The sequence below is a fragment of the Balaenoptera physalus genome, assembly GCF_965194825.1.
Source record: "Balaenoptera physalus genome assembly, chromosome: 16".
In the NCBI taxonomy this organism is placed as follows: domain Eukaryota; kingdom Metazoa; phylum Chordata; class Mammalia; order Artiodactyla; family Balaenopteridae; genus Balaenoptera; species Balaenoptera physalus.
The window spans coordinates 63,607,064-63,626,240 of record NC_138898.1 but is presented as its reverse complement, the minus strand read 5'-3'; the positions used below and the strand labels follow the sequence as shown (position 1 = coordinate 63,626,240).

The 19,177-nt window shown below is 47.2% G+C and overlaps 1 protein-coding gene and 1 long non-coding RNA gene across 4 annotated transcripts in view; one reads left to right on the top strand and one right to left on the bottom strand.

Moving 5' to 3' along the window:
- The window catches only part of LOC309645071 (uncharacterized protein), a 189,157-nt gene that overhangs the window by 68,197 nt on the left and 101,783 nt on the right, over window positions 1–19,177 (top strand). For all 3 annotated transcript variants that reach the window (XM_082429604.1, XM_082429603.1, XM_082429605.1), the window contains exons 16-23: window positions 2,477–2,671; window positions 9,222–9,377; window positions 9,968–10,152; window positions 11,080–11,262; window positions 12,378–12,469; window positions 13,784–13,947; window positions 16,013–16,172; window positions 16,405–16,484. In XM_082429604.1, coding sequence (XP_082285730.1) covers window positions 2,477–2,671; window positions 9,222–9,377; window positions 9,968–10,152; window positions 11,080–11,262; window positions 12,378–12,469; window positions 13,784–13,947; window positions 16,013–16,172; window positions 16,405–16,484 — 1,215 coding nt within the window. The remainder of the gene's footprint in view (window positions 1–2,476; window positions 2,672–9,221; window positions 9,378–9,967; window positions 10,153–11,079; window positions 11,263–12,377; window positions 12,470–13,783; window positions 13,948–16,012; window positions 16,173–16,404; window positions 16,485–19,177) is intronic.
- The window catches only part of LOC309645113, a 252,052-nt gene that overhangs the window by 174,273 nt on the left and 58,602 nt on the right, over window positions 1–19,177 (bottom strand). The window lies entirely within an intron of this gene.

Sequence of the window (19,177 nt, the reverse complement as noted above, 5' to 3'; positions counted from 1 at the left end):
TCCTTCACCTCTTGTATCTATAGATCTACTCTCACATCGTATACTTCCAGCTCTTGATGTCTACCCACCCATTTATCTGCCTATCCACCCATCTATTCACCCACCTACTGACTCACACATAAATCCATTCAACTACCACCCACCCCATCCCTCCTTCCCTCCCTCCTTCTCGTCCGTCTCATCCATCTGTGTACTTTGCATCATCTCTCCATCTACCTTCGCACCTACCCATCTATTCTTCCAGTTATCCATCCATCCACTCACCTATCCATCCTTCCACCCACCCACTCACCCATCCATTCACACCCCATCTGTCATCCATCCATATATTCATCTATCCATCTCATTAATCCCTCTCATCCATCTATCCATTTATGTACCCTCCCACCCATCTCTCCATCTACACTTTCACTCAATCATCTGTTTATTCTCTCAGTCACCCACCCATCCATCCACCTATTCACCTACCCACTTACCCATCCATCCACATGCTCTTCCATACGTCTATACCTCTGCTCTGTCCATCCATCCACCTATCCATCCTTCTATCCTCATCCATCTATTCATTTATGTACTTGTCTACCCATCTCTCCATCTACCCTCTCATTCACCTATTTATTCATCTACCCTTCCACCCACCCATACATCTATCTATCAGTCTCCTCACCCACTCATCTCTTCATCTATTCTCCCACTTATCTATCCATCCTTGCATCCATCTATCCACCTGTCATCATTGGACAATATCCATCTTCTACCTGACATGTACCAGGCCCTGTGCTTGGCTCTGAGAATACGATGATGAACAAGAGAGACACGATCTCTGCCCGCTTGCTGCTCACAGCCCAGAGAGGTAGACAGATAAGAAATGAGTAGACACATTGGTAAAGCAATGGCAACTTTAGGTAGTGTGTTTAGGGAGGTGAAGTTTCAGCTGAGATCTGAAGGATGAACAAAAGCAGCCGTGTGAAAAGCTGAGGTAAGAGCCTTCCAGGGAGGGGGCCCAGTAAGTGCAAAGTTCCTGAGAAGAGAAAGGGCTTAGTGTGTTTAAGGAACAGAAATAGAGTAGAGAACAGTAAGTGCAGGAGAATGGTAAGATGGGAAGCACAGTGAGGGAGCAGGGCTGTGTCGAGGCAGGGTTTTGAGCTGGCGAGTGATAACTTGAACGTTCAGGCTGTTGTGTGGAACATGCATCGTGGAGGGCAGCAGCGGAAGAGGAAAGATTTCTGAGGCCGTATGTCCAGCAAACTTTATTTTTATTTATTTTTTGTGTGTGCGTCTGGCAAGTGCCGATTTTTCTTTATCGTCCAGCAAACTTTAAAGTAATGAATTGCCTTGGGGCCCTTCCATCTCTTCCCCCCAGGTCCCTGGAGCTTGTCTGAGGGTGGGTGCTCTGTGCCGCGTCCCAACCCTTTCTAATTTATGGAAAACAGGGAACCTATCATCCAAACTTTGCCCGCTGGGCTTAAGGCTGACCCTCTGGTGATTTCTCTGCAAATGCTCTCAGAGACACTTGGATGGGAGGATGGAAAGAAAGGATGCAAGAGTGAGTGAACAGATGGGTGGATGGATGGGCAGATGGAAGGAAGGAGGGACTTATTCATTCACCCATCAAATTTGGAGAATCCACCAGCTCATTTGTTAGTCAGGGTTCTCCAGAGACATAGAACTATTTCAATAGGATTATGGAGGCTGACAAGTCCCAGACCTGCAGTCAGCAAGCTGGAGACCCAGGAGAGCTGATGGTGTAGTTCCCGTCTGAAGGCAGGAAAAAGCCAGTGTGCCAGTCTGAAGGTAGTCAGGCAGGAGGAATCCCCTCTTATTTGGAGGAAGGGCAGCCTTTTGTTTTATTCAGGCCTTCAACTGATTGGACGAGGCCCACCCACATTATGGAGGGCAATCTGCTTGACTCAGTCTACTGATCTAAAATGTTAAACCCATCCAAAAATGCTCTCACAGTAACACCTGTAATAATGTTGGACCAAATATCTGGGCACCCCGTGGCCCGGTCAAGTAGACACAGAATTAAACATACCACCAGGGATTGAGTGTGCTTAGTGAATGAGACACAGGTCCCTGCCCTCATGGAACTCAGGATCTTGCAAGGGAGACACACAAATGAGTCTGAGTGTGACCTTGGAGTAGTGTGCTTGACACTCAGAGGAAGGAGTGATAAATTTGGCTGGGGGAGGGGAGGGGGAATGTGTGAAGGGAGTGATATGGGAATTTAGGGAAGGCTTCCCAGAGGTGGTGACATTTGAACTAGGGCTTAAAGAATCAGTAGGAATTCTTGCTTTGTGGCACTTGCCAAGTAGATCTGGAGCTTGATGACTTCCTAAGATTGTACCTCTTGGCACTTGGGCCTGGATGGACCCTGGGGAGCCCAGGGCCCCCTGTTCAAGCTCCCAACCCCATAGCTCTTGGTCAGCCTTGTGACTGGGTTACTCCTCCCTGAGCCCCTGGCTTTCCTTCCTAGCTGGGGCTCCGGCTGGAAAATGCCGAGGAAATGGCCCACAGGCTATTTGGCCCGAAGTCATTCTGGGGGCAGGAAGAGGAGAGACAGGCCCAAGCAGAAAAGCCCCCAGAGCCAGGACCAGGACCTACACCGCAGCCGGCCCACCCCGCCTGTCCAGGAGAAAGGTCCAGAAAGCTGAGAGACCTGCAGCAGAAGGTAAGGGAAACGCCCAAGCCCCCCTCACGCCCACTCCTCTACGCTGTCAGGTGTCAGCTTGGGCTTTGGGACTGGGGGACCCAGGTGTCCATGAACTCTGACCCTGCCCTCCCACCCCCTTACAGAAGCAAATTTCTGGTCCAGATCTCAGTAGTGAGCTGTTAGCCTGGCTTCTTTTGAAAAACGATTTATTAAAGTATCACATACATAGAGAAGTGCCCACCTCGTGTGTTTCCCCCAGTGGAACACATCTTTACAACCAGCGCCCAGACCCTTATCAGCTCCCCAGACACCCACTGCGGCCCCCCTCTTCTGGTTTACCCACCCGTAACCAAGGGTAATCACTGTTCTGACCCCTAAAAGCATCAGTGAACTCTACTTTAAAATCAGCTTTGTTGAGGTATAATCTAACTACAATAAATGGTATGTGTTTTAAGTGTACAATTTGATAAGTTTTGACATATGTATATACCATGAAACCATCACCAACTAAATCAACATATCCATCACCCCCAAAGTTTTCTTCATGCTTCTTAATCCCTTCCTCCTGCCCCCTGTTGTGATAGGCTTTTTCTCTCAAAATAGATGTTTGCATTTTCTGGAATGTTACATAAATGGAATCATGCAGCGTATACTTTTGTTTTTAAAGCATGTACTCCTTTTTGGCCTGACTTCCTTTATTCAGCGTACCTATTTTGAGATTCATCCGTATTGTAGAGTATACTAATAGTTTATTTCTTCCTATGGCCGTGTAGTGGTTCATGGTATGGATGAACCACAGTCTGTTTATGTATTCACCTGTTGGTGGATATTTGTGTTATGTTCAGTTTTGGGCTGTTACAAGTAGGGCTGCTATGAACATTCGTGTACAAGTCTTCATATAAATATATGTTTTCATGTCTCTTGGGTAAATATCTAAGGATGGGATGGCTTAGATCATATGGTAGTTGTACGTTTAATTGTTTAAGAGCTAGCTAAACTGTTTTGCAAAGTGGTTGTGCCATTTTGCATTCCCACCAGCAGTGTATGAGAATTTTAATTCTTGTACATCCTCGCCAACACTTGGTAGGATTAGACTTTTTAGTTTTTGCTATTCTAATAGTTTGTAGTAGTATCTTGTGGCTTTACAGTACATTTTCCTAATGCTGCTGATGTTGGGCATCTTTTAGGTGCTTATTTGTCATCCATACCTCTTTGGTGAAGTGTACGTTCAAATATTTTGTCCTTTTTAAAAAATTCGGTTGGCTTCTTATGCCTGAGTTTTGAAAATTCCTGCTCTATTCTGAACACAAGGCCTGTGTCAAATATGTGACTTTCAAATATTTTCTCCCAGTGTGTGGCATGGTCTTTTCATTCTCTTAACAGTGTCTTTTGAAGAGCAGATATTCTTGATTTCAATGAAGTCAAGTTTATCCATTTCTTTTATGCATAAAGTTTTGGGTGTTACATCTAAGAAATCTTTGCCTAATGCAATGTTACAGAGATCCTTGGGACCCTCTGGAGATTTCCAGAGTTCTTTCTCTGTGTGGCTCTTTCCTCTCTTGTACTCTGCCCTGCAAAGTCCAGCTACCTTGGTCTCCCTGGACTCCCAGATCCTCAACCCTGAGAGTCTGTCATGTCCCGCTCTGTTCCCCTCCCTGCACCTCAGCCTGAGCTCTCTCCAGGCAGTAAGCTGGGGCTCACCTTGCTATTTCCCATCTCTTGGGTTCATTGTCTCACATTACCTGATGTCTAGTGTCTTGGGAACTTTTTTTTAATCTGTTTCATCTGAGTTTTGGGTTGCTCCACGTGGGAAGGTAAAGGGAAGGTAAATCCAGTCCTTGTTACTTCAATCTGGTTGGCAGCAGAGGTCACATCCAGCTTCTTTTGTGAACTTAATATAAATGGAATCATTCACCGTGTACTCTTTAAAAAAATGAGGTGAAGTTCACATAACGTAAAATTAACTATTTTAAAGTATACAATTCAGTGACACGTAGTATATTCACAATGTTGTGCAACCACCACCTCTGTCTAGTTCCAAACATTTTCATCACCCCAAGGAGACCCTACACTCATTAGTGGTCACGCCCCATTCTCTCATTTCCCAGCCCCTGGCAACCACTAATGTGCTTTCTGTCTCTATGGATTTATCTATTCTGGACATTTCGTATAAACAGAATCATACAATATGTAGCCTTTTGTGTCTGGCTTCTTTCACTGAGCATGTTTTTAAGGTTCATTTGTATTGTAGCATGTATCAGTACTTCATTCCTTTCTTTTTTCTACTGCACAAATAGATTTTTTATTGAAGTATAGTTGATTATAATGTGATAGTTTCTGGTGTACAGCAAAGTGATTCAGTTATATATATATATATATATACACATACATTTATGTATACACACATACGTATATGTATACATACATACATGTATGTATATATACACATATATGTATATATACATATATAACTGAATATATACACACACACATATATATACTTTTCCAGATTCTTTTCCATTATAGGTTATTAAAAGATATTGAATATAGTTCCCTGTGCTATACAGTAGGTCCTTGTTATTTATCTATTTTATATATAGTAGTATGTATATGTTAATCCAAAACTCCTAATTTATCCCTCCCCAATCCCTTTCCCCTTTGGTAACCATAAGTTTGTTTTCTATATCTGTGAGTCTGTTTCTGTTTTGTAAATAAGTTCATTTATATCATTTTTTTAAGATTCCACATATAAGTGATAGCATACAATATTTGTCTTTCTCTCTCTGACTTCACTTAGTATGATAATCTCTAGGTCCCTCCACGTTGCTGCAAGTGGCATTATTTCATTCTTTTTTATGGCTGAGTAGTATTCCATTGTGTGTATATACCACATCTTCTTTATCCATTCATCTCTCAATGGACACTTACGTTGCTTCCATGTCTTGGCTATTGTGAATAATGCTGCTGTAAACATTGAGGTGCATGTATATTTTTTAATTAGAGTTTTCTCTGGATATATGCCCAGGAGTGGGATTGCTGGATCATATGGTAGTTCTATTTTTAGTTTTTTAAGGACGCTTCATACTGTTCTCCATAGTGGCTGTACCAATTTACACTCCCACCTACAGTGTAGGAGGGTTCCCTTTTCTTCACACCCTCTCCAGCATTTGTTATCTGTAAACATTTTAATGATGGCCATTCTGACTCATGTGAGGTGGTACTTCATTGTAGTTTTGATTTACATTTCTCTAATAATTAGCAATATTGAGCATCTTTTCATGTCCCTCTTGGCCATCTGTATGTCTTCTTTGGGGAAATGTCTACTTAGGTCTTCTGCCCATTTTTTGATTGGGTTGTTTTTTTGATATTGAGCTATATGAGCTGTTTATATATTTTGGAAATTAATCCCTTGTCGGTTGTATCATTTGCAAGTATTTTCATAGGCTGTCTTTTTGTTTTGTTTATAGTTTCTTTTGCTATGCAAAAGCTTATAAGTTTGGTTAGGTCCCATTTGTTTATTTTTGCTTTTATTTCTTTTGCCTTGGGAGACGGACCTAAGAAAACGTTACGATTTATGTTAGAGAAGGTTTGCCTATATTCTCTTCTAGGAGTTTTATGGTGTCATGTCTTATGTTTAAGTCTTTAAGGCATTTTGAGTTTATTTTTGTGTATGGTGAGAGGGTGTGTTCTAACTTCATTGATTTACATGCGGCTGTCCAGCTTTCCCATCACCACTTGCTGAAGAGACTGTCTTTTCTCCATTGTATGTTCTTGCCTACTTTGTCATAGATTAATTGACTGTAGGTGTGTGGGTTTATTTCTGGGCTCTCTATTCTGTTCTATTGATCTATATGTCTGTTTTTGTGCTTCATTCCTTCTTAAGGCTGGATAACATTGCACTGTATGGATGGACCACATATTTTGTGTCCCTTCATCTGCCGATGGACTTTTGGTTTGTTTCCATCTTGTGACGATTGTGAATAATGCTGCTCACATCCTCTTTGTTGTGTCTGACTTCTTTTGCTTAAAGTGTGTTCGTGAGATCCATCTATGTTGCTGTGTGTACTTACAGCTTGTTCATTCTCCTTGCTGTGTAGCATTCCATGGTGTGAATATAACACAGTTTCTTTATCCATTTACTTTTGGTGGTCTTTTGAGTAGTTTCCAGTTTCTGGCTTACTACAGGTAGTACAGTGAACATTTTGTGCATGTCTCTTTGGTGAATATATGTGCACATTTCTGTCCAGTGTGTAGCTAGCAGTGGAATTGCTAAGGTGTGTGTGTGCTTTCCCTGGTCTCCCACTTCATATTGTTACTTGAGTATTTTCTTACTGAAAACTCATTGTACGCATACATTTTAACACCCATTCTGTGGGTGGGGATCTCACTTTACATAACCATTGCCCCAACAATAGACATTGAGATTGTTACATCTTTTTGCTCTTATAAATGTCATTTCCACATACATCTGGGGGTAATCAAGGTGGTGGCTGGGGCATTTGTTCAAACGTTAACATGTTTACTAACCACCAACTGTGACCCCAGGGCCCAGGAACACAAAGATGATCAGGACATGGTCCCTACCATCAAAAGCCTCTTGGACTAGATCTGGGGCCAGCAAGTAACTTGAATAAGGGCGGTGGGCTGGATATAAATGTTTTTTCTTAGAATCCACAATCTCTTTGGTCTGTTGTTTTCTCCCTGTGATAGACTCACATCCCAAGATGTATTTTGCACAAGCACAGTGATGAATGGCAACAGTCCTTGGCCTGAGTGTTGGAGAGACAGCAGGGAATGGTGGGGAGTATGGCAGTCAGGCATGTAGCACAGGCCGCAGCTCAGAGTGGCAACCACTGCTCAGCTCTGAACACTTGTTGCCCCTTGTTGTGAGTGTGGGCTGGGAGGGAGGGGGAGACAGGCCAATATTTCTCTTTTTTGAGACGCTGGCTATGTGGATTTTATAGAAAATCTCCCAATTTTTAAATATTAGAAATAAATTTTAAAATACATGCTGCATGAAAGATAAAGACCAAGAAACTGTCACAGACCAGGGCAGACTGAAGAGACATGACACAACACTAAATGCCATGTGGCACCTGGATTGGATCCTGGAATAGAAAGAGGATGGAATGGAAAAACTGGTGAAATCCGATAAAGTCCAGAGTTTAGTTAATAACATGCTGGTGTTGATGTCTTAGTTTTCACCATGTTTCCTGGTCATGTAAGATGTTAACAATGGAGGAAACAGGGTGATGGGTCCATGGGAGCTCTTGGTACTATCTTTGCAACTTCAAAAACTATTTTCTTATTGGAGTAGAGTTGATTTACTATGTTGTGTTAGTTTCAGGTATACAGCAGAGGGACTCAGTTATACCTATAACTATATCCACTCTTTATTAGATTTTTTTTCCATTATAGGTCATTACAGAATAGTGTGTAGAGTTCCCTGTGCTGCACAGTAGGTCCTTATTAGTTATATCTATTTTAGATATAGTAGTGTGTATATGTCAGTCCCAATCTCCCAATTTATCCCTGCCTTCCCTTTCCCCCCTGGTAGCTATAAGATTGTTTTCTACATCTGTAACTCATTTCTGTTTTGTAAATAAGTTCATTTGTACTATTTTTTTAGATTCCACCTATAAGCAAATCATATGATATTTGTCTTTCTCTGTCTGACTTACTTCACTCAGTATGACAATCTCTAGGTCCATCCATGCTGCTGCAAATGGCATTATTTTGTTCTTTTTATGGCTGAGTAATATTCCACTGTATATATGTACCACATCTTCTTTAGCCATTCATCCTTCAGTGGACATTTAGGTTGCTTCCATGTCTTGGCTATTGTAAACAGTGCTGCAATGAACATTGGGGGGCATGTATCTTTTCGAATTATGGTTTTCTCTGGATATATGCCCAGGAGTGGGATTGCTGGATTATATGGTAGTTCTATTTTTAGCTTTTTAAGGAACCTCCATACTGTTCTCCACAGTGGCTGTATCAATTTACATTCCCACCAACAGTGCAGGAGGGTTCCCTTTTCTCCACACCCTCTCCAGCATTTATTGTTTGTAGATTTTTTTGATGATGGCCATTCTGACAGACGTGAGGTGATACCTCATTGTAGTTTTGATTTGCATTTCTCTAATAATTAGTGATGCTGAGCATCTTTTCATGTGCTTTTTGGCCGTCTGTATGTCTTCTTTGGGGAAGTAACTTTTCTGTATGTCGAAAATTATTCCAAAATAAAGTTTGCTAAAACACTCTCTCTCTCTCTCTGTCTGTCTCTGTCTCTGTCTCTCTCTCTCTGTCACACACACACACACACACACACACACACACACACACACACACACACACACACACACACACACACACACACACACACACTGCATTGGGCATTGGGTAGACTGTGCGGAAAACACATCTGCAGGTTCTGCCTCTGGGCCATGAGTTTTGCAAGCCCTGTTCTGGACCGCACAAGCCCTTGACTTTTCTCTCCAGGTGCCCCTTCCCCCTCCCAAAGTCCAGGTACCTTGCCCGGCTAACCCAGACCTGTTCCTGGTCACAGGTGGCCCAGAGGCATCGGGAGCGGCGGGCGCTGCAGTGTAAGCTGAGCATGAAGGTGTTTGGGCACGAGCTGAGCTTTGTGAACTGCGGGGCGATGGGGAGTCATGTGACACGCCAGTCCCTGAACCTGGCCGAGCTTGCTGTCAAGCTCCTGAAGGTACCTCAGGCTGGGCTCGGCCCCTCCCTGCCCTCTGGTCCGAAGATGTTTCGTTTGATGCTTTGGGGAAATACTAACGTACTTTCAGACTTAAGAGCAAGGAATTTGGAGCCAGACTGCCCAACTTCAAAAACTGGCTGCACCACTTACCACCTTGGGCATGTTGCTGAACTTGCCACGGCTTCAGTTTCTTTATCTGTGAAATGGGAATGATAGAATAGTAATAGTATAATAATATCTACTTCATAGAGCTGTTGAATCAAGTGACTTAATGCAGTAAAAATGCAACAACACGTTTAGAGTGTGCCTGGCACATACTAAGTGCTCTGTACCACAGGCAGGGCCCACACCCCTCCTTACCTGGCTGACCCTGGATGCTTGACCTCTGACCATGTCCCTTGGTAAATTATCTTGGTTCAAACTCCAGCTCTTCCTGTTTCTAGCTACATGGGCTCAGCCAGGTTATTTTATCTGTTTGTGGGCTCTGTTTTCTCATCTGGAAACTGGAGACAATGATAAGGTCCCCTCTGAGGGCTGTGTGAGGGGTAAGTGAGGCCGTCACATGCACTGTTACGGTTCTCTGACTGCAGGGGCAGGAAGTGCAGCTGAACCGAAGGCTGAACCTGGCCATGGAGGAGCTCACTTTTCCCACCATGTCTGGACTCCTAGCCCGGCTGACCCTAAACGCCTCGGCTGCCATCAGCATCCAGGTCGGAGGGACAGCCAACTTCCAGCAGCGCTCGGATTTCTCTGTGAATGGTTATGTCAAGCCCAGGTAGCTGGCTCCTCAGAGCTGGGGGAGGTGGGTGGGTGGGGGCCTCCCCCTGCAGAGAGCTGGGGCATCAGCATGGGCTGGAGGGGAGCCCCGCTCTGCTGACCACCTGTTATATCAGCTACTGTTGATGGGGTGTTTTTTTGTGCCAAGAGACTTTGAGGAGAACCTGGGCGGCTACACCCACTTTACAGGTGAGAAGACTGAGGCTTGGCAAGGTGAGGTCCCATGCCCGAGGTGGTACAGCAGTGTGAGGCAGCTGGGATTTGTCTCATGCCACAACTCCATTCTTCCCTCTGCCCCCTCTGCCTCTGAGGGGAGGGGAGATGGGAGAGAGGGAAAAGCATTTAAGGCACATGGGCTCTGAGCCCACTGAACCCACATGGCCACTCACGAGGTGGACACTTTTCTTCTTCCCACTAAGGGTCGAGGAAACTGAGACTCAGGATGAGTGCACAGCTGACCTAGGGCCACATGGCACGAAGGATTTTGAGCAGAATTTGACAGTGCTCACCTTCCCAGGCCTGGTGGGCGACTGCCCCAGCCACTAAGCCAACCTGTGCTTGGTTTCTGGGTCTGACGTGGGGTATGTGGGTGTCCTGTGCTGGCTGCTCTTTGGCATGGAGACCCTGGGTTTGGGCTCAGTCAGCTGGGGCTCCAGAACTGGCTGTTCCATGTCCCAGCTGTGGGACCCACACAGCTGGTGTCACCTCTCTGAGCCTCGGTTTCCCCATCTGTGACATGAGACTAGTGGTGGTGAGGATTCGATGGGGACGTGTAGAGTGCTTGGCACACACGGAGGGCATGGTCAGTGGTGTCCGTGCCGGAGGGGCTGCTCTGGCTCAGGACCACGGAGAGCAGCCGGGTGGGTTGGTGCTGGCTTTGCCGTTGCCTGGGGCTGCAGGATGCAGTTGTGTGCCTCCTCCTCAGCGCCCTGCTCCAGATCTCGGCGCAGATGGGCACCGTGGGCACCCTGGGGCAGGCTGGGCTGAGGTGGGTGACCGGCGTCCGTGGCACCGCCAGCCTGGATGGAGGGATCCGGACGAAGAAGGGACAGGACCTCAAGGTGCATCTGAACACACCCGAGGAGGCTGTGGAGCTGCTCCGCTTCAGGTGGGTTCCCGCACGTGGGGGGGGAGCCCGGGAGTGCACCTGTGTGCGAGCCAGGCTGGGCACAGGTGTGGGTGCATGTGTCTGTGAGAGTGTGTGCATGGTCGCCCGTGCGTGTGCACCTGTGTCTGACCACGTGTATCTGTGAGTGTGTGCGCCTAAGGATGTGCCTGTAAGTCTGTGTATGTGAATGTGTGTTTGTGGGCGTGTTTGTGAGAGTGCGTGCGCGTGTCAGTCAGTGGGGTATATGTGGGCGTGCGTGTGTGTGCACGTGTGTCAAGGTGGGGTGGGTGCGTCTGTGACAGGGCCTGAGGGCAGCCTAGAGGTGGGGATTCCCACACTCCTCAGCAGTTTATGGGGGTCCCCCCTGGGGCCTGCTTGTCCCCAGCCCCCTGGAGAGATGACACTTGGAGAACAGTGATTTCCAAGGAAACAGGAGAAGCCAGAATGCCCCCACCTCCACCTGCCTCCTTCCCTGTGTCCCACCCTTGCTGGAGGCACTGCTGCCCTCCTGACCCTCTCCCGGCAGCAGCCAGTGGGGTCCTTTAAAATGTCAGTTAAGTCCTATCATGCTCCCCCCTCCCCTGTTTAAAATCCCTTGCTCGCTTCTAGGATAACCCAGCTCCGCATGATTCTCCTGCCCGATGGAGGCCCTGCCCACCCCCCTCACCTGTCTCCTGTCACTACTTCCTGCCCCTCGCTCCCCCCTTCCATTCTGACCCCCTCTCACCACCTTTTTTCTGTGCTCCCAAAGAGCCCCCTTTTCTCCCACCCCAGGGCCTTTGCACCTGCTGTTCCCTCTGTTTGGAGCGCTGGCTCCTTCTCATCCTTTGATTCTCTGACCGAATATTACCCCTACAGAGAGTCCTCTCCAAACCCCCAGCTGAAGAACGTCCTGCTCTGTCTCCAAGACAGACCCGATGCCCATGCCGTGCCCCATTTTAGGTTTTTCATAGTGCTTGTCACCCTCTGTGTTCATGGAGTGTCTCCCCCACCAGTGTGCAGACTCCCCAAAGGCCTGTTCTGTTGATAGTGGGATTTGTCCCAGTGCCTCGCCCTGGTGGCTTTATGGATGAATGAAAACAACTCGCCTGGCACTTTCCTCCTTTCCCACCCAGCTCTCAGCTGTTTCTCATCACTGGGGATGGCATGAGGAGGCTCAGTCACGCTCACATCCCTTCTGAGGCCCAATCCTGTACCGACAAGGAAGGTAGGTGCCAGCAGGGCCACCGTGTCATTGTCCCAAGATGGTTGTCCTGAGGGCTGAGTGGTAAGATGCCAGATCCAAATTCCAGAGTTACTCTTCTGCCCTAAAAGTACTTACGCCCCTTAACTCAATGATGCTGCTTCTAGAACTCTACCTTATGAAAATAAACCAAAATCATTTTAAAATGCCCTGTGCCCAAAGATGTTCGTTGCATCATTACTTACAGAGCAAAAAATAGGCAGCAACTCAAATATCCAACAGTAGGCGAATGGGTTATTATAAGGGCCTTTGAGCTAAGAATAGACTTTTACGTTTCCAAATTCAGAAAAATAATCAAAAGGACTATTTCATAACATGAGAAATTTGTGAAATTCATATTTCAGTGTTCCTAAATGAAACTTTATTGGTGCAGAGCCACGCCCGTTGCCTGTGGCTTTTCTTCAACAACAGCAGAGTTGAGTAACAGACTGTGTGACCAGCAAAACCTCAAATATTTACTATCTGGCCATGTACAGAAAACGTTTGTGAACTCCTGGTTTAGTAAAGTACTGAGATATCCCATAACTTTTAAGCTCTGTAATGAAGGGCATATTTTAATAGCACGAGAAAATTTTTTGATAATAACATCAGGTGAAAGGCAACAAAATTGAAAACAGAGGGGAAGGAGGTATACCAGAGTCACAGATCTTGCAGTCATGTTGGAGGTGAGGGAGGGGCCTCCTTAAATGATTTCTTTAGGCTAACTTCTGTCATAAATGCTTGCTGAGCTGTTAATCCTCACAGCTACACCATGGGGCTGGAACTGTTCTCAGTCCCAGCTGACAGATGAGAAACACCAAAGCACAGAGATGTTAAGTAACTTGTCCAAGGTCACACAGCTGGGCAGTGGCAGAACTGGAATGTGAATCTAGGCATTCTTGCTGCAGAGCCTGTGTCCTACACAGTACTGCCTGACACTGTGATAGTCTACACCAGCGGTCCTCAACTGGGGACACTTTTTGGCCCCTCAGGGGACATTTGGTGACGTCTGGAGACATTTTTGGGTGTCATCCTGGTGTGGGAGGTGCTACCAGTATCTAGTGGGTTGAGTCCAGGACAGCTTCCCACAACAAGAAATTATCCAGACCAGTGTGTCGATAACGTCAAGGCTGAGAAACCCTGGTCTACACAGTACTGCCTCATACAATTAATGTCTACACAATACTGTTTCTCAAAAGAATGTAGAGATGCTCTTTCTTTGCTGATGGGAGCATCCATGGCCCTGCCTCGAGCCCTCTGGCTCTCTACTGACCATGCTGCCTGCTCCCTTTCTCACAGCGTCCCGCACTTGGGGCTGGCAGCTGTGCACTGAAGTGAGCTGGCCTCCAGCCGGGCAGCCCTACCTGCTCTCGGTGCCTGTGTTTGCGGCTGTGATGCTGAAGAAGCAGGACCGGGGGCTCCAACACTATCTGCTGGAAGCTGCCTATACCCTCCACCCCCCGGTAGGCCCTACGGAATGGCTCCTTCTTTCCCAGCCAGGTTCTGGGTCTCCCTAGGTCTTCTACTCAGGCCTCAGCCTTGGGGATCACTCATAAAGACATGGGCCTCCTCCCTGGAGCTGGACCAGCTGGGCTGGTCCTGCTGTAGTCTCCCTCCTGCCTCAGGACCCTTGCACATGCTGATCTTCTGTCCCTGGCTTGATGACTTGTAACTCTGAATCAATCTTCAGAGCTCAGTTTAGGGGGGTCACCTCCTCAGTGAAGCCTGCCCTGATTACCCCGAAGTGGTCATATTCCCTTGTTATGTGCTCTAGTAGGATTATGTTCCTTCCCTTTAGATCACATTTGTGTTCATTACTGAAACCAGTTGGTTAAGATCTGTCTTCCCCACTAGTCACTCAGTTCCTGGGAACAGATCCAGTGCCTGTTTTTCTCACCCGTGTGTTCCCAGCACCTGGCACAGAATGGTCACTCAGCAGCCGCCTATCTGATTTCCCAGTTCCGGCTCTTGTCTCCACCAGCAGCCAGACAGACCTTCCAGAATCCCAAAAGGACTGTGTCCCTCCCCTGCTCAGAACTCTCCAATGGCTCCTATTCCTCTCAAAGTAGGACCCACTCGCCCTGACCGATAGGCTTTCAGTGATCCAGCCATGCCGGCCTCTCCTCCCCATCTCCCCAAATGTTTACCAGGCTCACCGCTCTCCAGACACACTGACCTCCTTTTTATTAAATGCCAAGTGCATTGCTGCCCCAGGGCCTTTGCACTGTCTGTTTCTGCTGCCTGGAACAGTCTTTCCCAGACATCCACTCGACTCCTTGCTTCCTTCAAGTCTCATCCAATGCCCCCTCCTCAGAGACAGCTTCCCTCCCTGACCACCCAGTGCAGAACAATGACCCTGTCAGGACCCCTAACCCGCTGAGTTTGTCAGCAGAGCGCTCACCACCACCAGCTGCCATCTTACCTACTTCTGTGTCTGGAGGTCCTGTGCCTCCCCCTCTAGAACTTAGGTGCCAAGAGGGCGGGACTTTGTGTCCAACACTCAGCTGCATTCCCCATGCCTGCAACTGTGCCTCACACACAGTAGTCAACATTTATTGGTACTAAATGAATGACGATGATGCAGGGTTGTTTTTTTTTTAATTAATTAATTAATTTTTATTTATTTTTGGCTACATTGGGTCTTCTTTGCAGTACGTGGGCTGCTCATTGTGGCTTCTCCTGTTGTGGAGCATGGGCTCTAGGCACGTGGGCTTCAGTAGTTGTGGCACGTGGGCTCAGTAGTTGTGGCTCGCGGGCTCTAGAGTGCAGGCTCAGTAGTTGTGGTGCACTTGTGGGCTTAGTTGCTCCGTGGCATGTGGGATCTTCCCGGACCAGGCCTCGAACCCGTGTCCCCTGCATTGGCAGGCGGATTCTTAACCACTGCACCACGAGGGAAGTCCCTGATGCAGGTTTTTAAAGGGGGCCTGTGTCTTAGGCTGTGTTTTCCCAGAAGCAGACTGGAGCCAAGGATTTGGGTAAAAGTGTGGATGAAGAAAAGACTCCAGGAGGACCCAGGAAGATGGTGGAGAAAATAGGGTAGGGAAGGGGAAGAAGCTGAGCAAGAGTGATAGCAGGTGCGGTGGCAGCCTCAGTGTGATCCCTGGGCAGCCCTGGAGCAGGAGTTACATCTCAGAGTTTGGTCCCCTTGAGGCTAAGGAGCCGGGATGTTTTTCCCTCCTGTGCCGGAGGGGAATGCTCTGGAGGTCCCAGGTGCCAGGGGTTAAGAGCAAAGTGCACAGAAGCTGGGACATGAGCATGCTGAGCTGGTCAAGGGGTCCGAGGGGATCTGGGCAGGGTGCCGATGGTGTGCGATAAGCCTCCTTCCCTGGCTGCTGAACAAACTGAGATCCTGTCCCTGTGGTCCTGAGTTGTCCTGTAGGACTCCCCTCCAGGATACGGATCCCCAGATTCCTGGTTTGGGGGTTCTTATCTGGCGGGGACAAGGATGAGCATAAGAACTCAAGTTTTTGAAGGTCGGGGGGGGGCCTGGATGGGTTCTTGATCTCGAGGACTCTGCTGTGTTTCCAGAAGGACTCCTGGCTCCCTCAAGAAGCCTCAGCCCACATCTTCATGGGCACGCCCAGGTCGGAAGTGCCCAGGGACGTCGGGGTGGATGTCAGCTACAGCTGGCCCCAGAGGAAGCTCCGGCTCAAGCTCCTCCATCCCAAGAAGAAAATTGAGCTGGACGGTAATGACAGCGCTCCTCCCCGTCACCGTGCCCTCAGCCATGTGCCAGATGCAGCGCGCTCACTGTGGACTCCTCAGCCACCTTCTGAGGTTGGCACTACATAGAGCCCCGTTTTATGGGCGAGGAGCCACAGGCTCAGAGATTAGGAAACCAGCAGGACATCCCCTGGTGAACACAGGGGCGGATCCAGGATGTTGAACCCTGGTCTCTAAACTCTCGTTTTGTCTCCCAGGAAAGATTGACACTCTGCAAAGTGCCTGCATGGGTCACCTGGAACTGATACTGGATGACAGGGACGTCTACTACATCAAGGTTTGTTCCCTGTCCTCAGCCCACCGGTGTTGGCTCCTGCCACCTCCCTGGGCATTTCAAGCCCCAGTCCTTGCTTACTCATCACCACCTCCTTTGGTGTTTTAGCTGTTCTTCTCCTTCCACTTACCAATAACGTTTGTGACTTCTTGTTACCCAGAAGAGTATGAAGAAGAAAAAAATGAGCTCAAATCTCACCACTATTGATGTCATAAATTGATAATATTAGTAACACAGGAGCATGCTTTAAAAAATTCAGAGTAGAGAAAGGTATAAAAAGGTAAGTGAAAGAGTGCCACTCCCCAAATTTCCAGAAGAAATGTCAATGCACACACCAAGAAATCTGTATGAGTTCCTCAGGGCTGCCTTAACAAAGTGCCCCAAATTTGGGGGTGCTTAAACAATGGAAAATATTCCCTCACAGTTCTGGAGGCTGGAAGTTCAAAATCAAGGTGTTGGCAGGGTTGGTTCCTTCTAAGGGCTGTGAGGGAGAATCTAGTCCATGCTTCTCTCTTAGTTTTTAGTAGCCTCAGGCATTTCTTGGCTTGTAGATGGCTGTCTTCTCCCTGTATCTCCACATTGTCTGCCCTCTGTAGGTATCTGTGTCCAAATTTCTCTTTTTGTAAGTTTACCAGTCATGCTGGATTAGGGCCCATCCTAATGACCTCACTGGATCATCTGCAAAGTCCCTTTTTCCAAATAAGGTCACATTCACAGGTCCTGGGGGTTAGGACCTCAGCATCTTTTGAAGGGGCACACAGTTCAACCCATAATACTATAGATTTATGAAACCTTTCAGTTTTGAGTTTAGTTTTTGTTTTATATGAAAGGATCACATCCTATTCTTCACATGTTGCTTTTTTTTTTTTTTTTCAGTCAAAAATATATCTTTTTGTACCAGCACATACTGGTACAATTTAATTTAGTTAAAAAAATAGGTAATACATTTAAATGATCCCAAGTTCAAAAGGTACAGAAGGGCGTAGAACTGAGTGTCTAGTATGATGGCCCCTATACACATGACTATTTAAGTGAGTCAGAGTAACAGAAAGTTAAAGATATGGTTTCTCAGCTGCACTGGCCACTTTTTAGAACTTTCCCATCATTGTAGAAAGTTCTATTGGTCAGCACAGGCATAGAGTTAAAAACTTTCCCTTACACCCCTCCTCAAAGCCAATCATTGTTCATTTTCTGTGACTCCTCTTAGAAATCATCTATGCCCACAATCCCCAAATAGATATCAATATATTCCCCCCCCCCATCTTTTATTTTAAAAACAAGAATGTCTACCATGTATTTTGAATGGCCGCATAATAGTCAATGGGATGGAATTTATTTAGCTGGTTCCGTAGTGGAGGGCTCTGGAGTTTTTCCCGGGTTTTTGGTCTTACAAATCACCCTTCCATCTTCAGGGTAAATTCTTAGCAGTGGAATTCCTGGAGCAAAGGTGTGTGCGTTTTTCTCTTCGTTATAGGTACTTTTTAAGGTTCTCAACCAGGAGGACCTGGATGGGACTCACTGAGTCTGTTGAAGCCCCTGCAATTGTGCAGAAGTTTTGTGTCTGTCCCCCTTCTGGGGAGAGGGTTTAGACCTTCCATCTGATGCTCAAGCAGGTCAGTGACTCCAAAAAGGATAAAAACAGCAGCTGTAGACTCGCTCCTGCCAAGCAGGACCTCTGGGCCCCTTTGGCCATGAGTCTGGTGATTCTGCCTCGGTCTCCAGTGATTTCTCAGAGAGGTCTGGGTTGAAAATCTGGAGCCAGGGCTGGAATTTTTGCTGCATAAACACACTCTCAGCTCCCAGGTCTGCTTCCTGTCCGGGTGGGAAGACCAAGTATCAGGGGAGACCATCTTCCTCCTCAAGCCCCAGCTGCTTGACGGCTGAGACTACGAATCATTTTCAGAGCTCCCGGGAGCCCTCGAAGCAACCCCTGTTCACTAAGCGCACGAGTGCTAATTGCCTGCACCTCCCTGCAGACCTGCCTGCCGCCCTCCAGAGGGCTGTCTGCAGCCTGGAAACATTGGCCTTTAGAGAAACTCCAGTTCTAGCTGCCTCAGACCCATCATGATTAACGGTAACAGCTGGGGGTCTGGAACTTTCCAAAGCCTGTTCTGGGGGGGGGGGCCACGGATGGCTTTGACCCCGGGTCCCTCTTTTAGTCCTCTTGGTAAGCCCATAGGAGATGGGGAAACTAAGGCAGATGAGCTCAGGAATACAAAGCAGCAAAGCTGGGTTCGACTCAGCTGAGTGTTTATGGGGTTTAAGGATGGCGTGGAGGAAAGTGTTAGATTTCAGTGCCCCCTCCCCTGGGTGCAATGATAGAGCATCCCCAAGTCCCAGGTTACCTGGAGAGCCCCAGTTTACCATTGACCAAGCTCAATATGATTAGTGGTCTCTTTAACCATTAAATGTCCTGGTTTGGATGAGAAATTCTACAATCATCCTGTTCATGGGCTGCACTTTGAGAACAACTCCAGCTACTGCCGAGAAGCTTCTGATACAAACCAGAGAAAATCATCTCCAAGACACACCATTAAGTGAGAGAAGCAGAGCAGAGTGCAGAGCCTGCATCTGTTTTTGTGTAGAGCAAGAGGGAATGTGCACGTGTGTGATGGAGTGCACACGTACACCCATGTGCGTGCACACACACATATACACATATACATACAGACTCACACATACATATAGGCCCATGC